At 48.1% G+C, this 22307-nt stretch overlaps 1 protein-coding gene and 1 pseudogene across 5 annotated transcripts in view; both read right to left on the bottom strand.

Moving 5' to 3' along the window:
- The window catches only part of KIF20A (kinesin family member 20A), a 48378-nt gene extending 26115 nt beyond the window's left edge, over positions 1–22263 (bottom strand). For 3 of the 5 annotated variants that reach the window (XM_088465468.1, XM_088465471.1, XM_088465472.1), the window contains exons 1-12: positions 22099–22183; positions 19640–19824; positions 17357–17446; positions 17158–17277; positions 16940–17078; positions 16650–16831; positions 15884–16022; positions 15597–15797; positions 15402–15513; positions 2370–2438; positions 373–516; positions 50–215 (exon numbers count right to left, since the gene is read on the bottom strand). In XM_088465468.1, the coding sequence (XP_088321594.1) occupies positions 50–215; positions 373–516; positions 2370–2438; positions 15402–15513; positions 15597–15797; positions 15884–16022; positions 16650–16831; positions 16940–17078; positions 17158–17277; positions 17357–17446; positions 19640–19798 (1521 nt within the window). In that variant the 5' untranslated portion in view covers positions 19799–19824; positions 22099–22183. The other 2 variants (XM_088465469.1, XM_088465470.1) reach the window with 2 other exon arrangements.
- LOC148435852 (5S ribosomal RNA) lies at positions 12582–12700 on the bottom strand (annotated as a pseudogene).
- Positions 22264–22307: the final 44 nt, after the last annotated feature.

The following is a 22307-nucleotide window of genomic DNA, read 5'->3' as shown; positions in this document are numbered from 1 at the left end:
TGAATGACGAAAGGAGCAATACATTCCCAAATGCACAGAGTTTCTTTACCTGGCTGGCAATTGCAGAGAATTTCATGGCATGCAGGGTCTCATCGTATGTAGACGCACACTGGTTTATATTCACAATCATGCAGGATTTTCCTCGACCCGTGAAAAAGGTTTGAAATACACGTGTTAATTTGCTGTCCCTGAAAGGAACCATATTCTGCCGCAGCCTACAAAAAGAAAGCAATGTGCTGAAAATATTCCCTTGGTCACAACATGGCACTAGGAGTATGTACTGCCAGAGATAGACATTAAATCATGTAAACTGTAAGAAACTAATTTTGAATTGGAAAAAAAAAAAAAAAAAAAAAAAGAAGAAGAGCTTACTTGTTTTGTTGGTTCTGCCTAAGTGCAGCGATGCAGCGGCCCAGAGTATGGAGAGATGTATTGATGTTTGTCGCCTCCTTGAGGCGATCACCACTTTTTTGATCTTTGCATCGTTCAGATCCGGCCAAATCACAGAAGGAAAGTCTTAATTGGTATAGAATAAATAAAAATTAATAGATAGCTCTCTATCTATATAGGGAAAAAGTGTGCACACTCAGAATAAATGTAGTAATCTCTGTAAAGATAGACATAAACCAGCACACCAATCTGGCTTGCGAAAATAAATATTGAAACACAGGAAAGCGTCAAAGTGCAAAAAATCACAACAGCATATATACTTATTAAACTCCATAGGTAGTATCAGAATTCATACGAAAGTCTTATATTCGGTGTTAATTAGGCAGCAGCAATACTTTTATGCATCCTAACCGCCACATACACAATTTCAGGAGCCTATTGGATGCAGCCCACCAGCTGTTTTGGTGCTTCCTCACACCATCACGGAGCACAGAATTACATATACACACACTATATATAATATATAGAAACTTTGTATTGCCCGACACTCCTGTGTATAATAACAGCTGTGCCCGGGTGCCTATCCTATTATCACAATAGATTCCACGCAGCAGATGGACGACACTCCCGGCTAATTTTCAGTAATAAACACCCTGAGACTTTCGTTAGAATGTCAACGTTTCAGAGCTACTGCTCTTTTATCAAGACATGTCTTGATAAAAGAGCAGTAGCTCTGAAACGTTGACGATCTAACGATAGTCTCAGCGTGTTTATTACTGAATAGGAGCCGGGAGTGTCGTCATCTGAGATATAGAATAATATATATATCCCGACACCTAATCCTGGCAGGGATCTAATGACAGGCGTCGGGATACAGACGTGATCGAAGGTAAGCCGGCAGCGGACAGCTGGATTAGGTTAGGGTTAGGCACCCCCCTCCCTGTGAGACTTAGGTTTAGGCTGCGGGGAAGGAGTATTAGGTTAGTAAATAGTTAAATACTTACCTGGCGGTATTCCATACAGATAGATAGATATCTATCTATCTATGTGATCACAAATACCAGCAAATGAGGACTGGGGACTCACTTTTGCAGAATGGGTGGGTCCCCTGGGATGCGCTCCACTGCAGCCAATCCTGGCTCCTGATTGCATGATTGATGTCTCCCCTGGCCTGGCTGCAGGAAGGACTATAAAGAGGAGGTGGAGCCAGCCCTTTGAGGGGGGTGTTCCCAAGGGTAGTCCACAGGACTGTCATTTTAGTGTTATTCATTAGTAGTTTACCCACTACCTACCTCCAGCACTGCCTGCCCGTAACACTCTCCTTGCCCCCAGTACTATCCCAACATCCATCTACGCTTAACCCCCCTTTGCCACCCCAACTTCCTCATGCACTTACACCCCCCCCCTTCACCCCCTCCCTAACTGCTCCCTTCAACCCCCAGCTCTACCCCAACTGCTGCCTGCAACCCCCTCTATCCCAACTGTTACCCACCCCCAGCACTGTCCCATCTGCTGTCTGCACTTAATCCCCTCTACCTGCTCCCAGCACTAGCCAAGCTGCCACCTGACCGTAGCACTGTCCCAAATGTAGCTTGCCCTCACTCACCCCCCAGCACTGCCCCTGTTGGCTATGTGAGATCAAGGCAATGTACTTATAAACATTATCTGTACTGTAATAGGAGTTTGACTTCCCATCGTGTATGTGTAGGGCATGTAAGGTGGTCTCATGCTTTATAAGGAGTTCAAAAAGCATATGTGATGGGACCCAGAATAAGTGGAGTAGGACCCCATTTTTTTTTTAAAATTTGGGGTCGATGGGACCCACAATTTTTTTCCCTGAGCGTGATCACTAACACACACACACACACACACACACACACACACACACACACACACACGGGTATGCTGCTAATAAAGTTGAAGAACAGTGGAGGAAACCAATGTAACACAAACTTTCAATACCATGCACTTGTACTTACTCACTAATCTTTGGGCTCAAATCATTTTTGCCCTGCAAGTGGAGGATCCGAACAGAGAAGATGCTATGGCTGAACAAAAACAAATACAAAACAGTTTACTTTTCTGAATGCATTCCTAATAGTGGTGAAAAATAAAGATTACAAAAAGTCTTCATTGTAACTGTTAGACAATAAAGCAAACAAATTAAAATATAGATCAATACTTAAAACTGCAATAAAATGCTAAGAACTGGAATATCTATCCGTACAACCCAATTCTAGTTTTGTGCTGGCATTGTTAATATTTGTTATCCTGCAGATCAAAAAGTAGGATCAATACCCATATAGCTATGATATACACAATTTACCAGAAGGGACTTTTTTTTATATATCTTGTCAAAAAAAGGCCTGTTTTGAGGTAAAACTAGCAGAGTGGATCGCTACAGTTTTTAGTACTTGAAAAGCCTATTTTGGTATAAAACTTTAAAAAAAAAAAGTGAGAAAAACAACAGGATTTTGGTACTTACCGATAAATCCCTTTCTCCGATTCCACAGGGGACACTGGAGTTCAAGACTGGGGTATAGCCGGTGGTAAAGCAGAGCCTGGCACTTTAAATAATTTAGAAGTGTGACTGGCTCCTCCCCCTCTATGCCCCATCAGCCCCAGTTTAAGAACTGAGCCCGAGAGGAGACGGAGGACAACAGAAAAAAAACAAGGAGAAGGAGAAGACCACAGAACGGAACAAGACCGACTGGAGAACAGTGGAACCCATAACAGGGAATCATGCAGTCACACAACCATAGAATGAACCAAACAAAAATGGCAGGTACGCAGCGCTGGACGGGCGTCCAGTGTCCCCTGTGGAATCGGAGAAAGGGATTTATCGGTAAGTACCAAAATCCTGTTTTCTCCTTCATCCACTAGGGGGCACTGGAGTTCAAGACAGTGGGGACATCCCAAAGCCAACCTCCTGGGTTGGAAGCGCAGAGAACTTGCTGACCCCTCGGCCAAACCGAAACAGGGACCACCAAGAAAAATAGGCCCAGCAGAGGATCAAGTGTCGTAGAGCACAGTAGACAAACACTACTGCTCAGACGACAGTCACAGAAGAACTTCCTTTTGGCTTCCGCTGTGCGTACGTTGTGGAACAAAACGGCTGGCGAGAAAACAACCACAGTTGAGAATCGGCTGAAAAATAGACCAAACCAGACAGTTGGTAGCAGAGAGCCCCAACAAGAATCCATAGGAGAAGGGCAGAAAACGAGAAGAACTCGTGAATCGTACCAGAGTCTGCACAGGAATCTGCAACAGCTGCAGACAGCAGAATCCCAGCACCGCTGGTCATAATCCTATAGCTAGAAGTATGACAATACCAATCAACAGATACAAAGGTGATCCTGTCTACAGACTCCCAACAAAGAGTATGCTGGGAGGTCAAATACAAGACCGAACAGTCGTTTTGAACGATCCTTGAGGTCCAACTACAACAAAGTTGTGAACCAGAAGAACGTTAGACCATAGAAGTCTCCAACGAGTGGAGATCCCACGGGGCATGAGGCAGAGGCAAATAAGAAGATGGAGACTACAATTCCTTTCAGAGGGTCAGACAGCAGTACAACCCATACTGAAAACAGGGATAAAAAGACAACTTCCAACCTGATGGAAGTGCGTAGTCAGTACTAACTGCCGGCCCTGAACATAGTGTGAAAACAACCAGGAACTTAGCAGTAAAGGAGCACGAATGTAACCCCACCCAGGGAGAGCTACCAATATAGGGAAGCATCCCACACAGCAAGACCAGGGCAGCAGGACAGCCATGAAAGTACCAGTCAGGTACCTATCAGTGTGATAAATATATCAACAGATACTGAACAGGAAAACCCAAACAGGCCCCCTGCGTGGAACATAGTGACTGTCACACTTATGTAAAGATGTGTACTAGCCCAGAGATGTGCTTTGGTTCATAATCTCAACAGATTCTACTAGAATAGTGTCGCTAATCTCAATGTTCAAACTATGCATCCACACACCAGGGAAACTCTAAAGTGTAGAGCCACCTGATTAAAAGAGCAGATGGCTGCTAGGACAGCAGCTATGCTGCGTAAGGGAGATTAATGTTATGTATATCAGGTTGCCTGAAATAGGAGCATCTTCTGAGGCATTAGTGAGGTATGCTCTTATCTGTGAGTGACCAGAAGCCCTCTGGACGCTATGTAGTGGAAAGTAGTAAAATGTTAGTGGAGACAAGAAGGTCGTAGAACAGGACTCTAAACTGAGCCTGTTCTGCGGGCGGCCCAAGGCCTCATGGTATGAATTGTACCTAAGGGCCCTTTTGAGACTCATTTTATTGAGATATGCGACAAAAATATGGAGTACCGGAATAGATACTGAGAAGGGTACCTGTACTTAGACATAGACTGCGTTGGTTATCCCAGGTAAGAAGGGATATATCAGTGGTGATAACCCCAGTTAGGGTTAAACAAAAAACAGGTTTTTCCCAATTATTCGGAAATATTAATACAAGTGCACCACTGTAGTTGTAATGATAATAGATCCCCCGAACGTGGCGCCGTAGATATAGACTGAAGGGAACCGGACTATAAACCCCGGAGGGTGTAAGTACCTATCTTTATATACATGTGTACATACAAGAAGGCCCCAGTACATGTATAGGGTCCACACTGGAAGCAATGCCCAGGGAATTGTGACTATCACTATGTAAGCTGCAGAACATGACTCTAGTTTATAGAGCCACTATATAATAGGAATGGATATAGCCTACAGCTTCTGGTAAACCCAGACGGCTACCCATCTGGGGAATAATAGGTAAAACAAGAGATCTGGTAAGAACTTACATTTGTTATCTCTGTTTCTACGAAGTCCATAGGGTCCACAGGGTGACATTGGGGTATAGCTGGATCCTGGATCCTCGGGCACCACGGAGTTAAAGCTTTTAGCTGCTCCCAGGATGCACTTGGGTCCATGCTCCTCTATACCCTGCCCCCGAGCCACAGGCACCTCAGTTGGTAAGCAGCCAAGGCCGGAGGAGGAGACGAAACAGAGAGAAGGAAGACTGGAACACACAAGAACCATACTCACAGAAATGGGAGACGGAAAACTGGTGACCAGTCACAGAGCCCATATGAAGCCAGGTGCGTCAGGGCGGGTGCCCTGTGGACCCTATGGACTTCGTAGAAACAGAGATAACAAAGGTAAGTTCTTACCATATCTCTTGTTTTCTACTTCAGGGTCCATAGGGGTCCACAGGGTGACCTTGGGGATGTCCCAAAAGCAGTCCAACTAAGGGCGGGGATGCTCCTGTGCTGATAGGATGCATATTTGGGCGCCGGGTTCTCCTGAGAGGCAAAGGTGTCAAACGCATAGAACCTCAAAAAGGTCTGAATGGAAGACCAGGTGGTCGCCTTACACAGCTGAACAGCAGAGGCGCCACGGCTAGCAGCCCAAGAAGGGCCCACAGACCGAGTGGAATGAGCCTTAACAGAGGCTGGAACAGGTAAACCCTCCTGCATATAAGCCTCAATAATAACAGAACGAAGCCAACGGGCTAGAGTCTGTTTGTTGGCAGGCCAACCCCTCTTGTGAAAACCAAAGAGGATAAACAAAGAATCCGACTTCCTCACCGAACTAGTCCGGTCCACATAAACCTGGAGTGCACGGACAACGTCTAAGGAAGCCTCCCCAGCCGAAAGATCAGGCGACTGAAAGGCTGGTACAACAATTTCCTGATTAATGTGGAACCTGGAAACCACCTTAGGCAGAAAATCAGGACGAGTGCGAAGCACCGCTCTGTCTTGATGAAAAACCAGAAAAGGGGGACGACAGGAAAGCGCCCCCAAATCCGAAACCCTCCTGGCAGAAGCAATTGCCAAGAGGAAAACCGTCTTAAAAGTTATCCACTTGAGCTCCACTGACTCCAAGGGCTCAAAAGGAGGACCCTGTAAGGCCCGAAGAACCACCGCCAAAACCCACGGGGCCACAGGTGGCACAAAGGGAGGCTGGATTCTTAAAACACCCTGGAAAAAGGTGTGTACGTCCGGCATAGCAGCAATCCTGCGCTGGAACCACACCGACAGAGCAGACACGTGCACCTTCAGTGAGGAAAGACGTAATCCTAAGTCCAAACCCGACTGAAGGAAAGCCAGAATACGCGAAACCCGGAACACCTGGGCACCACTGAAAGTAAGTGTGCCACACTCTGTGGTAGATCCTCGCGGAAGCAGGCTTGCGCGCCCTCAGCATGGTGGTAATAACGGAGCTAGAAAAGCCCCGAGACCTCAGGACGGCTGTCTCAAGAGCCACGCCGTCAAAGATAGTCGACCCAGATCCGGGTGAAGACAGGGCCCCTGAGACAACAGGTCCCGCCGTTGAGGTAGGAGGCACGGAGCGTCGATGGACAGGCTCCGCAGATCGGAGTACCACGGCCTTCTGGGCCACCAGGATCAGTGTGCCTCCGTCCTGCTTGAACTTGCGCAGGACCCAAGGCAGCAGAGATATCGGCAGGAACAAGTAAGCCAGGTGAAACAGCCATTTCACCGACAGCGCGTCTATCAGACTTGCGCCTGCGTCCCTTGTCCTTGACCCATACACGGGCAGCTTGTGATTGTGATGGGACGCCATCAGGTCCAGCTCTGGCAGCCCCCACTTGTCCACGAGTAGTTGGAATACCTCTGGATGAAGCGACCATTCCTCGGGGATGCACGTCGTAACGGCTGAGGAAGTCTGCCTCCCAATTGAGTACTCCCGGGGTGAAGACTGCCGAGAGAGCTGGAAGTTAGCGATCTGCCCAAGCCAGGACGCGGGACACCTCAGACATCGCAGCTCGACTGCGAGTCCCACCCTGGTGATTGATGTACGCCACCGTGGTGGCGTTGTCTGACTGCACCTGAATGGCCCTTTCGAAGAGAAGTGCCGGACGACTGCAGGGCTCTGTACACTGCCCGCAGTTCCAGGATGTTGATGGGAAGAATCGCTTCCTCCGCCGGCCAACGACCCTGAAGTGACAAGGAGCCTGTCACCGCCCCCCAACCCTGGAGACTGGCATCTGTCGTGAGCAGAACCCATTCCGGGATCCAAAAGGGGCGCCCCTCGAGGAGATGAGCCGTCTGTAGCCAGCAGGCCAGGGACAGACGCACCTCCGAGGACAACACCAGCATCTGAGAGCGGATCCTGTGTGGCAATCCGTTCCATTCCGAAAGAATCAGCCTCTGCAGGGGCCTGGAATGGAACTGGCCAAACTCCACCATGTCGAATGCCGACACCATGGACCCCAAAACTCTCATCGCTGAGTGCACCTGCACTCTGCCCCTGCTCAGACAACTGTGAATCCGCAGCTGTAAGGAGGAGACCTTCTCTGGAGTCAGAAAAATCCGTTGCTGACGAGAGTCCAGCAGGGCCCCCAAATGAACCATCCGCTGAGATGGGATGAGGGAGGACTTCTTCCAGTTGATCAACCACCCGTGCGCCTGTAGACAAGCGACCGTCAGGTGGAGATGCTGGATCAGTATCTCCGGGGAGCTTGCCAGCAAGAGGAGGTCATCTAGATACTGTAGCAACCGTATCCCCTGGCTCCGAAGGTGAGCCGCCATGACCGCCATCACCTTGGTAAATACCCTTGGTGCCGTGGAGAGGCCAAAGGGTAGAGCCCTGAATTGGTAGTGGAGAATAGCAAACCACAGAAACCGTTGGTGCGATGTTGCTATAGGCACATGGAGGTAGGCATCCTGGATATCCAGGGAGACCATATAATCCCCCAGTTCCATCGCCAGAATGATGGAACGCAAAGTTTCCATCCTGAATTTGGGAAACCTGAGAAACCTGTTCAGGGACTTCAAATTGAGGATTGGGCGATGAGAGCAATTGGGTTTCTGCACCAGGAACAGCGTAGAGTAATACCCCATCCCACGTTGAGATTGTGGTACGGGTATAATGACCCCCGCCGTCAGCAAGGCCTCTATGGCTTCCTGAACCTGCAAGGCCTTGGTTTTGTCCTGAGAAGGACTCGTGCAAAAAAACTGGCGAGGCGGCCTGTGCCGAAAAGACGGGGCGTACCCCTGGGAGACCACTTCTCGCACCCAGGCATCCGTGGTGGTATTGTGCCAGCACTGGGCGAATTAGAGAAGTCGGCTTCCCACTCTGGGGTCCCCCAGAGGGAGGCCCGTCCCATCAGGCAGAAGGCTTATAGTCTTGCTTGGAAGAAGGGCGCCTAGCACTCCAGGCTTGCTTCTTTGGCTTTGAGGCGGTCTTGGTTGCGGACTGCCTCGGGAAGGACTGACCCTTTGCCTTGCCCTGAACCCAAAAGTAGCGAAAGGCCGAGCTCCGGACCTTAGCAGGTGTCGTAGCTGAAGGGAGGAAGGCTGACTTGGATTTTGCCAGGGTATCTACTATTTTGTCCAGGTCCGGACCAAATAGTAACTCTCCATTAAGGGTAAGGCCTCCAAGCCTTTCTTTGAATCAGCCTCTGCTCTCCAAGACCTCAACCACAAGGATCTGCGAGCAGACACTGCTGCCGCCGAAACCCTAGAAGTCAGCAAGCTAGCATCCAAGGATGCTTCCCCAATGTAGGAAGCGGCATCTCTCATCTGTCCTAACAACGCCCTCTGGACATCCAGAGCTTCATCTGTAAACGTATCCTCCAAGGCGTTGGCCCAACCCTCAATGGCCTTGGCCACCCAGGAGATGGCCATGGACGGCCGGGCCACAGCCCCTGAGAGAGAATAAATAGACAAGTCTCCACCTTCCTGTCCGTAGGATCCTTCAGCGAGGATATAGACGGCAATGGCAAAGTAGCACTCCTGATGAGGCGTGTTACATGGGAATCGACCGCAGGCGAAGTTTCCCATTTCTTACAATGCGCCTCCGGAAACGGATAATTGGACGCCAACCGCTTCTGTGGCAGAAATCGCTTACTGGGCGTCTGCCAGGCCACCGCCATGTGATCCGTCAACTGATCAGACAAGGGGAACGCTGCAGAAGTAACCTTCGCTTTTTTAAAACTAGGATACCTCGACTTGGGAGCGGGTGCCTCATCCTCAATCAGAAGAATGGCCCGCACCACCCTAACCAGAGCCCGCACATTGATGGAAGACTTAGTGTCTACCTCCTGGACAGAGGCATCTGAGGCAGAGTCATCCTGCCATCATCCGAGGACCCCTCAGAGTCCGAAAAATGCGCAGCCTGCGCCATAACTGTGCGTTTAGACGCCCTGGAGGGCACGTCACTGCGCAACATCGACTGAAAAGCCGAAGATGCTGCCGCCAAATCTTGGATAGTGTGGGAAAGCGCATCCACCCAGGGTGGAGGAGCTGCCACAGGAGCCTGAAACGGCACCACAGCCTGCTGCGCCACAGGGGTGGACTGTATATACATTGGCAACCCCGCATAGGGACCAACAGGCTGAGACCCCGGGGGAGTCTGCAATAATTGTGGGACACCCGGGGAATGGTAGGCTGGGGCAACGCCGTAGTAGGGACGGCAGTCGGGACCGACAGACGGTCCGCGATGGGACACCAGCACCTGGGAAAACATCGCCCATGGTGGCTCCTGCGACATAGGAGGTTTAGACGTATCAGGGACCGCCTGGCACAGTCCGCACAGGCCGTCCTGTGACAAATCCTCCCTATCCACTCCTGCAGAACAGCGCCTGCAGGAGAACAATACCGGAGCCACAGAGTGCTCAATCTCCTCCTCAGACATGACAGACTATATAGTTAAATATACAGTTATGACACAGGAAGAAAACGTGCGCACTCACCAGTGTGCTGGACAACAGCCCACAATATGGCCCTGTGTAGCACACAACTGTATGTGACGGACCTCACAAATACGTGATCTATATAAAAGTGAGGTCAGTAGAAACACCCTTCCCCCGCACACCTGTAGGGCTTGTAGGGGAAGGAAAGGGATAGGTATAGGCTGACAGTAAGTAGAAATTAGCACAGACAGGCAGCACTAGCAAAAGTCACATACAATGCAGGAAGATATACTCACTGCACCTTTCCACTACAATCAACCTGCCCAGATTCAGTGTCTGGGAGGGCTATAGTGCTGTGTACACTGTCCTTTTGCAGGGGAGAGGTACACAGGGGGACCGGTCCGCATGCTCCCTGAGAGTATCTGCGCTGCCACTTAGAGAAAATGGCTGCTGGAGACCTCAGAGGAGGAGTGGCCGAGTATCTGCAGCTCAGCGACGCCACACTACGAGCTGAAAGGCGCGCTGAGCTGAGGGGAGGAGCCGCTAGACAGGGAAGGCTTCCTCCCCTGGCTAGCATATTAACCCCCAGGTTGCCGGCATCTCGCTTGCCGCATTATTCACCCTGGTGGTCTAGTGGTCTGGTGGGGTATGCCTCCAATGGAGGGGGAGCCCGCCGCCACCGCTAGCGCCCCCGGTCTGTCCCCTAGACCGGGGACATGGGACTGCATTTAAAAGGAACCCGCGCACCGCCGCTAATCAGCGGTGCGCGGATTACCTTGATCTCCCCGGCAGCAGTCCCGGGGGAAACCAGAGTCCGGCTAGTACAGACTCTGGCTTCCCCCGCCGCGATCCCCAGTTCAGTGCTGGCGTCGCGGCGCCAGCAGGGAGAAGGAGCGGCAGCGTGGGCGTCTGGTAGGTGGGCAAACATCATTGGCCAAACATGTACTAAGAAACCTTACATTTAAAACCATGTTAATTATTGCAGTCTATTATAGATATTTTGATCATTTGTATTCTTAGTGCTTATAGTGTGCACCTGCTCCTCCCCCCCTCTCCTTTTTGCTGTAGAACTACTGGTCTCAGCATGGTAGCACCTATTATCATGTTTAATATTAGGATGTGCAGCCCAGCCCCTCCCATTTCCTGTGTGTGTGTATTTAAGGTACATTCTGAAGGTGAGACCCCTTCTTTGGGCTAGCACTCTTCCTGCCTGCCCCAGGTGATTTTAACTGGTATGGGTCCTTGCATTGCAGTACACACATCTAATGGGCTCTATGATAGGTAAGACCTAGATAAATTAATTAGTGTTAGTATTAGAGATGTTAGGGACCCACCTGTATAAGGTTCACCGTGACGTGGTAGGTGAGCAAACATCTTTGGCCAAACATGTACTAAGAAACCTTACATTTAAAACCATGTTAATTATTGCAGTCGATTATAGATATTTTGATCATTTGTATTCTTAGTGCTTATAGTGTGCACCTGCTCCTCCCCCCCTCTCCTTTTTGCTGTAGAACTACTGGTCTCAGCATGGTAGCACCTATTATCATGTTTAATATTAGGATGTGCAGCCCAGCCCCTCCCATCGTCTGTACAGACAGCCCATCGCTGCCGCTCTGGAGAAAAAAACTTAAAGTTAAAAAATAAAATAAAAAGCTTTAGGGGGCTGCTCCTGCAGCCCCCCCCCCCGCAGGGTGACCCGACTCCGCCGGGCACCATCTTAAACTGAGGTGCCTGTGGCTCGGGGGCGGGGTATAGAGGAGGATGGACCCAAGTGCATCCTGGGAGCAGCTAAAAGCTTCAACTCCGTGGTGCCCGAGGATCCAGCTATACCCCAAGGTCACCCTGTGGACCCTGAAGTAGAAAACCTAATAAATGTGGAAGTATAAACATATACACACATACATACACACACACACACACACACACACGTGTGGCTTACCTCCACGCCGGTAGACTGCTCATGTGGTGTTGCGTGTGGCTGTCATTCTGTTACGGCGTAGGGGAAAGATATGTTAGCAGCGTGCTGTCCCAGACTGGTGTCGATCCTGGGACTTCTGTTACTGGTGTACTCGCCTTATGTATGTTAGGAGCGTGCTTCAGGTGAGCTATTTTAGCTCCAGATTAACCCGTTTTTCGAAGGGGGAATCAAAAAGACGATCTCAGTTTAGGCAGAGTAGCTAGTACACCATGGGGTAACCTTCACATGCTAGGATATCAGGCCATTAGATTAAGCTAGGCGCACTTTGTTATAGAGCAATGGGGAAGCCTGACAGTGGGTAATACCCTGGGCTGCAATGGCGGCACTGTGTTCCATCAGCCCAGCGCCTCTAGCCGGGGATGTGCACCAGCTGAGTAACTGGCCCCTCTCAGAACCGCATAACGCGGTGTTATAGTGCAAACAGGGGTTTAGGCTAGTTCCCATTCTGCTAACAACTAGCTATTCACAGTAGCTAGCACTATACAGAACTGGAAGGTTTTAAAACCAGCTTATAATGTAGTATATGTGCTGGCACCTATAAGCCTACAGCACCTGGTATTCCCAGGCGGTTTCCCATCCCAGTACTAACCAGGCCTGACACTGCTTAGCTTCCAAGATCAGACGAGATAGAGCGTGTTCAGGGTGGTGTGGCCGTAGGCTGCATGGAAGGCGACCCAATGTGAGGCATAAGCCTGGGGATGGGACACAATAATGTGCTAACCCTGGTTACGGGTAAGCTATAACCATAAGTTTTTGCCCCAGCAGCAGAACAATGGCTAGTACAAGTACTTTACATACTATATATCTTTATATCAGCAATTAGGTTAAGCCAGGCGCCCTTTGTTATAGAACCTAGGGGGAAACCTGACAGGGGTTAACACCCAGCGCTTGCAAACTCCACACAGCTAGGACCATGGTGGGAGGAGAACCCATGACCTCATTGCTGTGAGGCAGTAACGCTAACCATTACACTGTCTGGCAAAATGGCGGGACCGTGTCCCGTCAGCACAGTGCATTTAGCCGGGAATACTCCTGTCATACAGTGACAGACAACCCCTATTTGCTGAAGCACTCCCAAAAGGGAGGGGTCACGTAGGAGACCAGCGCTAAAGCACTCCCTGCTGCAGGTAGTGCACTGAGCTATACTGCTTGTGTGCAGGTAGATACTGCTGCCTATAAGAGGGAAGCAGGGGCCGCTGTAGTAGTCGCTGGACCGTATGAATTCCTGAATTACCACGCTGTGTGTGCAACTGATATACTCCAGTCAACACAGCGCTACTTGCCCCCGCAGTAGAACCGCATAAAAGCGGAGGAGTAGTTGAAGGTCCGGCTGGCGCCAACACCACGGGAGGAGCGATCATGGCTCCTACACAAGCGAGGGGGGGCTAAATCAGCATTTGGAGGAGCGGGCATGTAAAGTCGCTCAGCACAGCCAGAAGCTGCGTAACGCGGCGTCTCCTCCTGTTAGTAGATGAGGAGAGCCGCTAATAGCTAAGGCAGTGCTGCGTTATGTCTAGCCCGCATACTGAAATGGAGGGCACAGGTCTGTAGCGCGTGGAGTGCGCGCCAACCACAGAGTATTTCTGGAAAGCCTGCACCCTGTACAAGTACCGCAACAGCGCCCGCACTTCCCTGTAAGTGACAACGCAGCGTACAGGGCGGGAGGGTGCCATGCTGTTGAGCTATCATACAGCGCATTGTGGGGAAGGAGACCCGGACTCAAGTCGGTTTCAGCTGCGACGGGTCCTGTCTTCCAGCTTCTCTCCCGAGAGGGGGGGGGAAAGAGTCAGCGCTTGCCCACCTGTGTTGGAACCGACTGCTGGCATTGCTCAGGCAGGATGTTCCAGAGCGTTGTACAGGGAAGCGGCTTATCACAGTGAGCCGCTTACTAACCTCAGGGATGCTGCTGCAGTGCAGAGTACTGAGGGGGGAGCCCGTACAAAGGCGCAGCTGTGCTTATTAGCTCTGAGCGCCGCACAGCACGCGCTGTTTGAGCCCAGTGTTTTGCCTTGGCCGGGTCGCCACTAAGCCCCGCCCCCGCCACATTAATGGCGGTAAATCACCCCCGTCTCGCTAACGGGGACTCTGCACTACTAGCGCTAGGTTTTCCTAGGCAGGCATAGCGCTGTGAGAGCCAGCATCCGTGCTTCTTCAAACAAGCACCGGCGCAGCAACCAACAGCTGAGAGCGCTGTACCACACTCTCCAGCGGCTATGAGCATAAGCCAGCGTTGGCGCTTTCATACAAGCACCAGCGTGGCAACGAAGAGCCGCGCTGAGCGGCTCCTTAAGCCCCGCCCCAGCCCCGTTATGCAGTGTTATTATTGCGGGGATGTAAATGCAGACTCCCGTTATGGGAGTAGTGGGACGCAGCAGTCTCCCTCCTTGCATAGAGGGAGGGAGGAGCAGGAGTCTTCAGTGACAGCTGCGGCTAGCACCGCGCTGTCACCAACGTAGAAGGGCCTCTCCCTCCTTTATCCATCCCCTCATTTAAATAGGAGGGGGAATAGTGGCTGGCTAAGCCAGAGACCCGGACGCTGACTGCCGAGTGCAGCGGCGGGTCTCATCAGCAGCTCCGACACTGCCAGGTTTACTGACAGGGGGAAGGAGGCTGTGTAACAGCCACGCAGCGCACGCTGTCCCTGAGCCCAGCGTTTTGGCCCACCGCTCCAGCTAGTCAGGAGTGGTGGGATATACTTACGGGCTGCTGCGGCCGGGATGCTGGGCTGAGGGGGCGGCGAGGAACCCGGACACATGCCGGTGTCAGCAGTGGCAGGTCCTCGCAGGGTCCGATGACTCCATCTGCTGGTGCCCCCTCCTCAGGGTCACCGGACACAGGCTGCAGTAGCCGTGGCAGTGCCCTTCCCGGCGGCTCCCCCGTAGCAGGCAGACTGTCACAGCAAGCAGTCTGCCTGTCCTCAATGCTTGTTTATAAAACAAAAGATAAAAATCGATGAAAAAAAGGCTGGAGACAGCCTAATGTGCTACCGGCTCTATCGGGCACATTCTAAAAACTGGGCCTGATGGGGAGGAGCCAGTCACACTTCTAAATTATTTAAAGTGCCAGACATATACACACAGGATATCCATAGTAAGATCGGATTCAGGTAGGCAGACCATGACAACTACAGTGCTTATGTTTATTGCTATAGCGCTATATTACATGAACCCAACTATGGGTAAAGAATGGTTTGGTTTGTGGTCTCCCTAGCCCAGCCACATAAGTACCCCCACGCAATAAAAGACAAATTAGAAGGGACTATAGGAGAATTATTCTTTCCACACCTGTGACATTTTGCCAAGTAGAAAATGAACAACTGCAGTGATTAAGGCATTAAACATTTACCAAGTTTCATCTCACCTTCTGCTGGAATTCTGGTTTAGGTGGGTGCTAGCAAAGCTCTGATTTTTCCTTCCGACTCTCAGCACCCTCCAAGCTTCCTCAGCACTGTGAACATTAATCCAGTTCAGATCTGTTGGAAAACAATATATATTGTTTACCAGTCTGAATCCAAGACAGAACACTTCTCTGATTTAATGCCTCAAGTTGCCTCACCTTTGACGTAGGGATTTCCATTTCTGTCCTCACACAACCTCAATGTGGTTCTTTTGCGGTTTGGGCCAGATGGCATGGGCTCCAGTAAGTCATATACAAACTCATTGTAAATTTCAAAGTAAGAAACCCAAATGGAGAGCTGCACATCAGCAGGTTCCTGGAGTGAAACAGCATCTTGATCACCACAGGGTGAGCAGGTGTCTGACGTGTGGAAAAGAAACACGAATTAAGGTACTTACTATTTCAGACATACATTATGAACAGCAAGAAAGCTACACATTAAATACCTTCAAACTGAAGGCTGGTCTGATTGGTATGACTTGTACAAGAGAGTCCACCAATGCCACTGTCAAAGCTGATACTTGAGCCAGCCCGAAGCTGTGACTCACTGCCACCACTTCTTTTCAATGGCATCAGACATTCTTCCTGCAGGAATAACCCCGAAACACAACATTTAAGGAATTTATTTTAACAGCAACTATTCATAGAAAAATTAATCTAGACTGACATGTGCAGTGCTGGGTACACAATATGCAATATGTCATTCGTACAGTCGACAAACATATTGCATAGTGTAGAGGTTCTAGCAGATGCATAGGTGCATTCATTACGCACTGACATTTTAAAAGTTCCACTGGTGGAGCCAATTATTTCACTTGTGATTCTGTGAGGAGACCTGGAAAACATGCACTGTTTGGGATCCTAAGGACTGCGTTTGAGAACCTGTGGCATAGTGCATCTGCAGGTGTGTACAGACCATGTGTCAGAACTATGTCATTCACAGACATATGAGGTCGGAATTGCAGCACAGCTGATCCATCTTGCAGATACATCAGTACATCTACCTGTGTATACGGTGACCCGCCGAACACCGACAAACTGGCGGCAGGAACCACCGACACTGACATCACAGTTGCGATGCCTGGCCAGACATATTGATTGGCCCATTGGCATGGGTGTACAGCTTACCAAATTGGCCACTGGGTCACTTAAGCGTGTACCCAGCTTAAGGCCATTTTAAATGATACCAAGTGTATCCAGGCTTTCACTAACCTCACGCAAATTAGTAAGCAAGGAGATCTTCTTTATCTCTTCCTGACGCACTTGTTTGCTGTCCAGCCAGATCACTTCATTAGAGAGAGGTTTGAGGTCAGAGCTTTTGTAAAGACGTTCTTGAGCACTGTTGAAGATGAGGGCTATGGACCGAGGAATAATACCACCATCCTTGCTAGTCCCTGATGAGGAATTGCAGGTTAATGTAAAATACTTAACCTTTGTACTAAATGCAAAACATCTAAAAAAAAAAATATATAAACCCCCCCCCCCCGACCAAATAAACATACCTTGTATTGTGTACGTTTTGCCTGAGTTGGTGACTCCATATGTATAAACAAGCCAATTTTGCCCATTTAGTGCATCTTTCACCACTTGCCTAACAGTGCCATCAAAAAACTGCTTCTGGCCAACCTCAGCCCTAAAAATCTGAAATAAGAAGGGGTATGATAAAAGCACGCAGACATAAAACTGTACTGCTCTAAACACCCCATGTGCAGATTATTACCTGAGAGAATGTGAATTTGTGCACACTTTGTCCTAGGCCACGTTCCGTGTTCTTCATAGCAAAGGAGTCTTTAGGAGCTTGCAAGATCAGAGTCTCCTGATTCTCCACCACAACACAACCCTGCATATAGGAAAGCATATGGAGTTATACAATCAATATACTGGCACTCATTACACAAACATTCAGCTCTCTCCCTTACCTGGTCTTCTTTTTTATCCAGCTCACCCACTACAAAAGGCCTGATCCTGACATATACCATAACTTTATCATTGCCTTCCTCAGGTAATAGCTAAAAAGAAAATATGCATTAGTAGTCAAAAAAATAAAACAAAAACGTGTTTGGTGCTATATACCCCTATTCCCTAACCTAACTTCCCTGTTGTCTACATTGTAAAAGACAGACAGAAGCTTGGTTTCCAACTTTACTAAAATATTATTTTCCTGAAGGTTAGAAATCCCCACATGAACAGCACTAGCTGAGTAAACTCCTAGATTGCAATATACAATTATTTACACACAATGGGCCAGATTCAATTAGATGCGAAAACGTTTAAGTGTATGTGCAAACTTTTCGCGCCCTTTCTCCGAATGTGTCATTTTTCGCACATATGCGCATCCCCGCAATCCTATTACAAAAGGCGCAAAGCAGCATTCGCCCGATAATTCTTCATTGTGTAATGTGCAAAAAGTAGAGCTGAAAATGGGGAAATCAGTCTGTACCCAATAAAAAGTCAAAACTAACATTTGGTAAGAGTACAGAAGGGGACATATTCAAAGGGATAGGGTTTCTTAATTTGGGTCAGACGGCTATTATATGCATTTTTTTCTAACAGTGGGAAAATAATAGAAAGCAATCATTTTGGGGAAAAATTATACAGTTAAACTGGGGTACATTAAAATGGCTGCAAGTACATTTGTGTGTCACAAAAGAGCATTTTGAATTTTTTTTTTTTTTTTTAAATACACCTGTCAATTGCACCTGCAATCCCCAAAACACCTGTCCCACCCATACAGCCCCCCAAATTACCTATCCCAATACTTTAAACCCATATTTCAACATTTAGCTTAATTTGCCCAATAATGTCATTTTTGGGATGACCAAGTAAATCAAATAATCATTTTTGCATAATTATTCATGGGGGGGGGTCTATACCGTGCCCAGAGGGGTCCAGAGAATCAGGGACAGAAAATACGGGGGCAGCAGCACCTATTGAAACTTTTTAAACCGCTGTGCTGTTAAAGCAGTCGTGCAGCCAAAGGCCTGCCCACTGACACCCTTTCCCCCCTTCCCAAGTCAAACACTGGGTCACACTGACACACAGGGACTGGTGCTCCTCCTCCCAGGCCCGCACATCCCTCTGCGCCCAGCTCCAGCACCACCACCGACAGTAATCAGTTTAAACCCCTCCTGCTTCCTCCAGTTCTTCTCCTCCCCCATCAACTACCTCCCCTCTCGCGGCACCCCCGACCACCTCCCAGGGACATGACTGTCCATTCACTCAGCATGAAGGTAAGTGACTGTCATTGTAATTTTTAAATTAAATTTAAAACAAAAAAAATTATAATAAAAATACACATACACTCAAGTGTGTGTGCGCGCACGTGTGCATTTTTCTATCACTAATAGTGTGTATATGGATCCGGTATGTGTTTGAAGGTGGGGTCAAGGAGTAGGCATTGGGAGGGAGGGGGGGGGGGGCCCAGAGATATCAGTGCATCGGGCCCCAAGTTTTCTGTTACTGGCCCTCGGTGTCCAAGGGTTTCTGAATCAAGTCCTGACATTTTTAGCCAAAAATATGGTTTTGCGCAATTTTTCACCTGCTCTGAGTAGGTGAATACTTATTTGCAATATTGGTCTATGGAGAATTCACACATGCGAAAAACGCAATACACATTTTTTGCGAAAAATTTGCACATGTAAACTTTTCGCAAAAACGCGGCTAATCGAAGCTAATTGAGGCCGGCCCAATGTCTTATTTTAGCTGTTAGTAACTGTGAAAGTTCCTGACACTGAGCTCATAACACTAATCAGAGCCAATAAACTGCAAACTACACTAGTAATGGCTACACTACTGCCAAGTCATGGGATGCTCACACTCTCTAAAATAGCCATAGCTGAGCAGAAACTGGTCGTTCTAGAAGAAACCATACATCTAAACATAATAAATAGAACTAAACATCTGTTTAATGTGCAGCTTTGTGTAGGCAGGAAATTCTCATTAACTTTCAAAACCCACCAATCACCACAAGTCTCAGAGGAAACTAGAGACCATATGATGCATCTCTACTTGGGCATAAATTAGTTCACTTCAAGTCTTCAAAATATGATGCACGGTGTAGGAAAATTTACCATGCAATCCTGACAGTTACAAAATGGCGAGATTAATACTACAAAGGATGGAGGAAGATTAGTAAACTGAGACATTATAATATTCTGCTCTAAGGACATATGTCTAAGTGGTGAGAGAACATCTCTACATACCACAGAAGGGTGTCCTAGTCCTGGTGAGATGACAGAGAAATCATTGAGAAGATCTTTGCGGATCCCTGTCCCACAACCATGAGACGTCGATTCAAAAACAGGGGACTCCTCATCTTCGGAAAGCACACGAAGATCAGGGGAAATTACACTGCAAGCCATTTTGGGGGCGAAGTTTCTTTTTATATCTAAAAAAAACAACAACAAAAAAATTGGTGGTAGGTTTAAGAAGAAATATATAGGCAATGTATGCTGTATCACTAAAACATTCTACGCTTGCAGCAGCACTTGTATGTGAATTCTGTTTGAAGTCCAAATGTAACAATAATAAAATTGCTGGAAACCGCCCACAAGTTGAACAAAAGGTTAAAGGGCGTCAGGAATATGCCTATAAAACCTCACTATACATGATAGCGTGGACAACACATGTTCAGATTTTATTCTTATATAAATGGGATCTAGTATCCCATCTTTGCTGTAGAGCGCAAAATATTCTATATCATGGCCAAAGATTCAGAACTACAGGAAAGAACGTGTAAAGGTGCGTACACACGTCGTTATCTTTCATTCAGTCGTCCAAAAATATCGTCCAGTTTCAGCCCCAAAACGATGAACGATAACTACCAATGCGCGCTCCCTTTTGTAGTTGCTGTTCATCGCCCGAACCTCCTGTCCAACTGGACGATATTGTCAGGTTGAACATGTTTGGGGGTGAGGGAGGGAGCCCGGCACTGAACGAAATCCTTCTTGATTTTGTTCAGTGTTTGTGCTCAGCGTCGTTAACACTGAGCACACCCCTGCTGGGGACACACAGGACGATTCGCTCGGGGAGAAAATCGGCCCGTGTGTACGCACCTTAAGTTTCATAAACTCTTCATTAATCCACATGGACTACATAATCCAGTGCAGTTAGCTTTTAACCATGTACAGGTTAGTCTGATGTGCCATTTCAAACTTGACATTAAGCAAACCATCCACCATTGTAGTACAGTACGTCTGCTTTAAAATGGAGTTCATAATCTCTACTGTCCAAAAGACAGTCCGCAGTCAAAATTGATTCAGTCTATTTCACTTCATATGGGAGGTATCCCCTAAACACCATCCTAATCATTTTTAAGCTGTTCGCGAACTGGTAAAGGTTATATCTGGGCCTGCTCTTTGTGCATCAATGTTCAGTATGTTTTGATCGTTACAGAACACAATCACCCTCTTCTACCCACTTTAAGCAGGTAACAAAATAAAGTGATCAGTTTCAAGAACTATTACACTACCATTCATATATCTGAATGGTTTCAGTGGTTCATCTGTGTCCTGTCCTTTTATTCATTGATAAACAGGATGATCATGATTTTAAAAAGCCCAACTTTTCCATGGGCTCAATCCTATTAGGTGCGAGTTTAAGAATGACAATCGCTCTAAAGTGCGCATCCGTGATATGCAAGATCCAATTAGAAATGGCAATTTGCAGTAGCTGTTTCTACAAAATATCACATGGAAGAAAGCAACACCACAAAGGTGAAAAGTGTGCTGAACCACAGACACTTGCTGCAGGAACACTTAAATTGGGAGTATTTCTGGCACTTTTTTTTTCTAAATTCTCACGTACAAGTTATTTTATTTTTATTGTTTCAGATTACCCAAAAATAATGGAAGCGCTGCAAAATGCAGATCTGCCAGCCAGGTCTAGAATCTGTTCATAACTAATCAGGCTGCATAGACAAATTGCAACACAAGTCGTTCAGCCAAACCCCTGGTCATTCTGCAGTCAGGTCATCTGACAAATGGACCACATCATCTCTGCCCAGACATGAACTAAATAGAAGACAGGGATGGCTACTGTAATACGGTAAGTATGAGAAAGGTAAAGAGGTAGCAGTATGCTGCCATTTCATGATTTATGGGACAGGTGGCAATCATAATAGCAGAATTTCCATAGTGTCACAGTACCAAATGAATACAGGAATCTCCAATCGCCACAATACAATATTATAGCTCAACAGAAACATTTAGGACTAATTTACATCTCTGGAAAATATAAGAGCATGGGTAGAGACATATATTACATATCAGAAATTGCCATTTACAAGCCCTGCTTATGTACAGTGTATAAAACCCTGCACAGCCACAGACTGCCATGGATCAACGACCCTGCTCATCTGTGGTTTCCCAGCAGAACACTATGGATTTGGCCAGGGGTCACTCAGTACCTTGGAGCTCCTGCACAAATAGAGGTGATCAGAGGAAACCATACCAGCAATGGGACAAAACATTACACATGATAATCTTTGGCGGACCATTTCCTAGACTGTGCCAGAGAATATGGGATATACACAGGGAAGACATGCTGATCAGTAATAGCACAGCCAGCACCGGGGAGCTCCGGAGCCCGAACGCGTCAATTACAGCACCACAACAAAGTCATTAGGATAACGTCCCCGTCCCCGTCCCCCGGCCGCACTCACCTCCTCCCGCCGGGACTGGGGCCAGCAGCAGCACCTACCTCACCTCTATGGTCTCTAGGCTCGTCACGCCAAGACTGTTACTAATACTAACCGTAGCTTTCAAACTAAGCGCTGGGGAGTCCAACCATTCACAATGAGCTTTGTGCCAGCGAGCCAATCAGAAAGCTAGTCCCTCTAAACTATCCAATGAGACGCTGCACGGTCAAATA

This window comes from Taudactylus pleione, unplaced genomic scaffold (genome assembly GCF_031769625.1).
Source record: "Taudactylus pleione unplaced genomic scaffold, aTauple2 ptg001990l, whole genome shotgun sequence".
In the NCBI taxonomy this organism is placed as follows: Eukaryota; Metazoa; Chordata; class Amphibia; order Anura; family Myobatrachidae; genus Taudactylus; species Taudactylus pleione.
This window is presented reverse-complemented; position numbering and strand designations above follow the sequence as displayed.